This window comes from Barbatula barbatula (genome assembly GCF_947034865.1).
Source record: "Barbatula barbatula genome assembly, chromosome: 6".
In the NCBI taxonomy this organism is placed as follows: Eukaryota; Metazoa; Chordata; class Actinopteri; order Cypriniformes; family Nemacheilidae; genus Barbatula; species Barbatula barbatula.
The window spans coordinates 13646289-13652877 of NC_136765.1; the positions used below are offsets into that span (position 1 = coordinate 13646289).

General features: G+C 43.1%; 1 protein-coding gene across 2 annotated transcripts in view; it reads right to left on the reverse strand.

The window, feature by feature from the left end:
* gphna (gephyrin a) overlaps positions 1-2499 on the reverse strand; it is a 68546-nt gene extending 66047 nt beyond the window's left edge. Inside the window, exon 1 of one of the 2 annotated variants that reach the window (XM_079458233.1) lies at positions 2387-2499. In XM_079458233.1, coding sequence (XP_079314359.1) covers positions 2387-2450 — 64 coding nt within the window. In that variant the 5' untranslated portion in view covers positions 2451-2499. The remainder of the gene's footprint in view (positions 1-2386) is intronic. The other variant, XM_079458232.1, reaches the window with a different exon arrangement.
* Positions 2500-6589: the final 4090 nt, after the last annotated feature.

The window sequence follows — 6589 nt, forward strand, 5'->3', positions numbered from 1 at the left end:
AAGATATTAATTGTTGACGAAAAAGTCATCTTTTTCCAAACATGCACAAATAAACTGCTCAATAACCCCAGGAACATGTATTAAATCTAAACCCTGTCATTTCAAACAGGTTTCCCAATCAAATCCTTCTCTTGTGGCAGACATCCCTATTTTACTCCCAGGCGATAAGTACACTTTCTATGGATCAGAAAGCAGCTACAACATGAAAAGAAAAACTTGCTGATATCCTGTCTTTGAGAAAATACCTGACTTGACTTTAGTCTATTCGTTGAAGCACAACAGCTGTTCAGAGGGAGGAAACATAGAAGAGCCGTTTCCACACGGGAGGATCTCTCTGAACATTTCAGACAGGCCCTGACAGTCTTTGCAGCCATGAATGTAACTCTGATCTAGAAGCTTTTATTCTAGGTGTTATTTCAGGAATCAAAGAAAACTCGTCTACCAGTGGACGCTACAAGTGTGCAATACACATATGCAAAAACTCTTCGAGAAAAAGTAAAAGCCTTTAAAAACCTAAAGCCTCCATGATTGGCATTCAACATCACCTCAGGCTAGAATTCAAAATTAGCTTCTTTTTATCCATCGGCTTTCTCTCTTAAATGTATAGCAGACTATGGATGTTACATATAAAACATTCATATTACTACACAGCACCCTGAATCATGATGTTTGCCTAGAAAGCACTCAGAAAATCTGCAAAGAGCACACTCGCTTTCAACAACCAACCTAAAAATAAATTCCAAAATCATACCAACTCCGAATAGCACAAAAATCAATAGCCTCTAATTCATATTCTGTTTTCAATGCAGTTTTGAATGCCTTGGGTAAATGCTTTAGAGGTCTATTTTTAGAAAAGCACAATCAATGAACCATTATTACCAAATCTGAATGCCTCCGTTGTGTTTCCGTCTCGCTAATTTGCAACATCTTAAGCGTGGATGCCCCACAGGTCAAAAGGTTTCCGCTTGCCAACCCGTGACTGTTTAAAACCGCAATCTGTTGCCAATTACCTTGCTCACTATTAAGTGTGCATGTTCCGTAGTTTTGTGTGCTTAGACTCATTTTCATCTCACTCCAAGGCATCCGTACTCCAGCTCCCTCCCTGCATCCTTCACACACACACACAGGGTTCCTCATCAATAGCGTGCGCTACCACGAAATGCCCCTACACAGTGAAGGCACGCTAAGCAATCTCCTAGAAGGGCTAGGCGTGACTGTGACTAATGATGGACTACATCAGCTGATGTTAGTATTAGAGAAAAGATAAAGGGGGGGCTTGTAATGTCCTCGGGAAAATCCCCCTCACCTTCTCAAACGTGTTCCTCCAGCGGCTGTACGGAGCTTCAAAACGGCGCAAATTTGAGGCTGGCGACGTTTCAGCACTAAAAAGCGATGGACAGCACCCTCGACAAGACGCTTTGACAGGGGTGTGCGCGCGCGTGCGCGTGATAGGGGGAGGGGGATTCCCATACGGTTTTATGCCATTCCCCCTCGCGACAATCGCAGAGGCTCGTGCTCGCGGAATCGGTGCACACGAGAAAGCCAGAAACGCGCCGAGAGGAATGTCGTGAATACGTGACACACCGCAAACACACTGACATTTGCATTCAGCCACTGTGTGCATTTCATCACTCGTTCCGTCCCGCTCCCGCGGGGCAGCGACACGGGGATATTTTACGCGAAGGCGGCTTCTTCGTCTCCCGTTAGGCGATCAACGGAGACTATTAAAACGCATCGGCGCATACTTGAAAGCATGATCTGTAACCTTGAAAGACGCGTTTAAAATGAAATTCGAACACAGCTGGGTCTGTTGCAACAGCTGCTGTGGGCATTTATAGATATCATGTGTAGAAATAAAGCCCCATTTGAAAAAACACTGCGTGCCGTGACCAACTCCAAATAGCAACTCCTATCCATAAACCAGCACTATACACCTGCCAAACATATCAATACAGCCGAGGAAAGGCACATGCCAGCTATCGGTCGGTTCATTCACAGATATACGAGGGTTTTCCGGCGTTCTGCTTTATGTTAGTTGGATGTCTCGCGTACAAGGTATGAATAATTCATCACACAAACTGTTGTCTTGATACCGCGCTTTGCTGCATGACAGACCGAAGGCACATCACAGAAAGCCGGATCCACACATGCACGGGTGCTCTGCTGAATCAAAGAATACACAGAAGAATAAAAGCTCGGCTTTTGATCGGCGTCGCCTGCAAACCAGTCGAGGAACGCGCGCGCGACGGGCACAAGTCCCTCAGATAGGAATCACCACGCTAACATATCACAACCGGCACGACCGACCACAACGAGCGACAACATGACAAAACACGCGAGGACAAGCGACGAGACGGTGAAGGAGCGAGTGTCATTGCGTATTTACCTGTTAATATTCCAACTCGGATTTGGTGGTCGTGGTTAGTTAAAATCATTCCGTCCGACGCCATGTTTAGCAGCGCTCTCGCCCGCACTGACGACGAGCCTGAGCAGAGACCCGAGCGCGTCGAGCGGAGGGGGCGGAGTCAGGGAAAAGCAGCCGAGCGCCGAGTCGCGCTTTGGCTGATGGTATTTATTGTAAAAATACACACCTGTTACTCTTAGTTTTACGTGATTTTTGTGAGGAAAATAGTATGGCATTGCGTTTCAGGTGTCGCGTTTTATATGGCATATATAGGATTGCTATGGTTGACGTGATTTATTATTGTGGATTTCACTTTTTTACTTAAATCATTTCAGATGTTTTGTTTATAGGTAAAATATCCATGAGCAATAATCTGCAAAGTGTCATGGCAGGAATATCAGTTATCATGCATTTTAATCGTATTACTTAAATCTGTCTTTCATATTAATATTAATATGAATGAATAAATATTACACATTTTCGGATTACTGCAAAAGGTGAAAACTGTAAGAGATTTGATCTACACAGCATTTATTGAACTGGTGCGAGGGGTTCTTAAAATCACCGTGGCCTATGTATTAAACATTTTGGCTGTTCAACTACTACTTAGGGATTTTAATGTCCGGTTTGCTTTAACACATTTTACCGTGTTTCATGCAAGTAGCGATAACTGCAGCCTGGAGCAATGGGCGTGCCAAAAGGTGAGGGTGTGGCAAAAGGTATGGGGCGTGCAAAAAGGTTTCTGATTGGTCTCGCTGAACAGTATGGTCGTGCCGAAAATGGGCCGTGCCAAAAGGTTTCTCATTGGTCTCGCCGATAAGTATGGTTAGGGTAGGGTTAGGGTTGGCCAATACAGTAAAACTCCTTCGCCAATCAGAAACCTTTTGGCACGCCTCTACCTTTTGACACGCCTCTACATTTCGTTACGCCCATTGCTCCAGGCTGCAGCTACTCCTGTCTCGTTTCATGGGTTTACATTAATATAATCCGTGCATAGCCGGTAGCATAAACACACTGTTCTGTAACATATAATGCGTAAACGTTGCTTGTATTTAGTAACTATACTCACTCCTAGCAATACTACAGACCCACCTGTTGCTGCACATTTAGAATAGGGCTATCATTAAAACCCAGTTCTTTTTATATTATAATGGTTCACCATGTATTGTGTGTCCTCAGAAATGTTGAAGCCTACACGTTGCCACAAAAAAAAAAGATGAAGCATTGGTCTGCATCCTTTACTCATTTGTATGTTTTACTGTACCCATGTTTTTCCCAAGAGTGAAACATGTGATGGTCAGTCACCTTCAGAATCCCTTTATAGAGGGCATTTCAGCTTCCTACCAAGAGTCGATGTTAACAGATGAAATTAGGGAAAGAGTAAGAGTAAGAGATAGATCTCTTTAAATGAAACGAGGGGAATTGGTGCCTGTATCAGAAATTAATTACACACTTTATTGCATCGCAGAAAACCAAGCTCAGATAATGGATTCGGCACCAAGGTTCAGTGAAAGCACTCCAGCTTTATTAACACGAGCACATGAGCATTATGGGAAATACAATAGAAGGCATTGGGGATGTCCGTTAATAGACGTGAATGTTTGCTATGGTGAAAATTCAAATTTTTCCTCCTGCGAGGGTTAGGGGAATGATGTTCTGGAAACCAGTTTTAACCACCCAATACCATACAGGAAGTCTGACTTTTCTGGAGTTGAGTGAAAAGGCGGCACGTCAGCATGGGCCTCATAGGACACGGCTCTCTGCGGGTCATTATTTAAGCATTCTTAATTGGCAGCGAGCTCAAGCCAACAAAATGAGCGGTTGTTTTCTGCTGGCAGAGCACAAAAACACAGCATAGAAATGCCCTCTTTATAAAGATCCTTCCCTCAAATGTCTTAATTTACGTGTCCAACACTAATTGAAGCACCTGAGTCCATCCGGCCACTGCACATGCATCACTACATACTGTTAAGTAATGTTTTTTTTTATATATCACATAAAAGGTGATCATTTATTGCATTATATCGATGTTTGATCTAGCTCTGACATCACACAAGAGCCAGTGAAAGGCAAAATAATTGGGATTCACCGGGCATTGCTCTTCTACTCTTTTATTATTACATCCATAACTGTCTAAAGCCATATGACATTACTGTGATGTATGCGTTTACTGCAATGACTAGAAGTGGCATGAGCACTCCAGAAGAAAACCTTAGCAAAGGTAGAAGAGGCTGCTCTCTAATTCACACATATGCAGGCAGAATTTTAACCAACCTGGTGACTTCCTTCAAGATCACGCCGCTCTTCAATTCCTTCACCTCCCCCATCCTCTCAATCAGCCTCGCTTCTTGCATACATTTCCATGGTAAAAAATGGTTTAAGCTGGTTAGTTCTGGTTTGGTTGTTCAGATGGAAAATTGTACTACTGACCAGCTTCAAAGAGTCAGCTTATTCTAGCCAAGAAACACTCATCTGGACAGAAGGAGTTAGTCTTGCGACATGTAAGGCAACCTGACGCTTGCTTAGTTTTTTGTTTTGATATGCGGCTGCTGTGTAACCGATACATCACTGCATTCCTTTTGATATCTCCATATTTCGTGATTTCTACTTGTTGCCGTTTTATGTTTAAGTTTTTTTATTGCTTTTCCATTTCCTGTAAAACAGTGAAATTGGACATCAGAGGTTTTGGAAGAACAGCGGCGATATATTAGAATAAACAGAGTTGAAATTAATTCAATTAACAGTTAAATACAGAATTTATGTCCTTTCAAATGTAATAAACACTGTTTCTTGGCTAAAACACAACATGTGCTGTCTAAACTTTAACAACTTTATTCCTCATCGACTCAGTTGTGAAACCTTCACAAACCGAGAGATGTTGCACTGGATTTAGGATTGTGAGCGCTGGTTTAACAGGGAGGCTATTCATGTATATTACCCCAGTCCCATTTTCCAGCAGGCACCAGTCATATATTTCAAGAGGTAAATGAGGAGGGCCGTCTGGTTACAGAGATTGAAATACATTCATTAACTTTTCCTATTTTGCTAATATAAGCCTTTTAACGCCACACATCTCTAAAAATTTACATTTAAATTAAATTGACTGGGGGCCAGATGAGAAGGCACCCCACATACAGCCCCCGGGTTGACTGTTATTTACAGATCTTCCATCCTCGCTGGTCAGTCTCAACCGCATGTCCCCCCACCCCTTTCTCTCACCCCATTGCATGATGGGAAAGACATCCTCTCATGGCTTTAAGACAAGCTTTCAAAACTTCCTGTCAAAGGACTTGAGAGGGCTAAGGCTGATAGATGTCCACAATGAAAGAAAACGGCATGTCTGAAGTGAGCCGGATGACACTGATGTAGGAGCGTGTGTGCGCGCAGAGGTCGGTTCGATGTTGAGGGTCATGGGGGGCAAACAGACAGGTCACATCTTCATTACTGTCTTCTCCCTTACACGTGCACATGCACACCCAGCTTTTCAGTTCACCATGCTAATTCCGCAGGACAGAACCGAAGGTTAACTTTCAATGAGAATCGATAACCCATTTATGCTAATGTCAACATAATGTGTATTTCCAGCGAGTGTGTCCTAACTGAGTTTGTGCCCCGGCCGCACCAAACAGCTCGAGTGAGCGAAATGCACTCTAGATCCATTTTTCATCTTAGCGTGTTTCAGCTTAGCATCTTTCCACTACGGTTACATTGTAATTGGATTTCAGATGTATTACAGCCAGCAAGACAAACAGCCATCGCTGGACATTCTCTGACCGCAAAAAGGCGAGGTTTAGGTTCATCTGAATTCATTTTGCCATCGATTCGCCTTGGCGGGGAAATGTAAAGGGGGAGGGGGAAGATGGAGCCAGTGGCCATCACCGTCCTGCTGAGTAACAACATATCATTTTCATATGTGCCGCAACAACGATCGTAATTTTAATCAAGCCACAAGGATAATGCCGAGCAACTCGATAACTAAATCAGCAGATCCCCATGAAAGAGCTCAGATCTTCTCAGTGTAGTTCATTAGCGTTTCATTTAAAATCACGATGAATCCATTTGAACGATGCAGTACTTTTAATCCTTTTTGTTGAGTATAAAAGGTTTCTTAGAAACTCAGGACCGCAACCAGATATTGTCAGATTAGTGGTGACTACTAATTACACTTTTCTGGTTCCACCTATA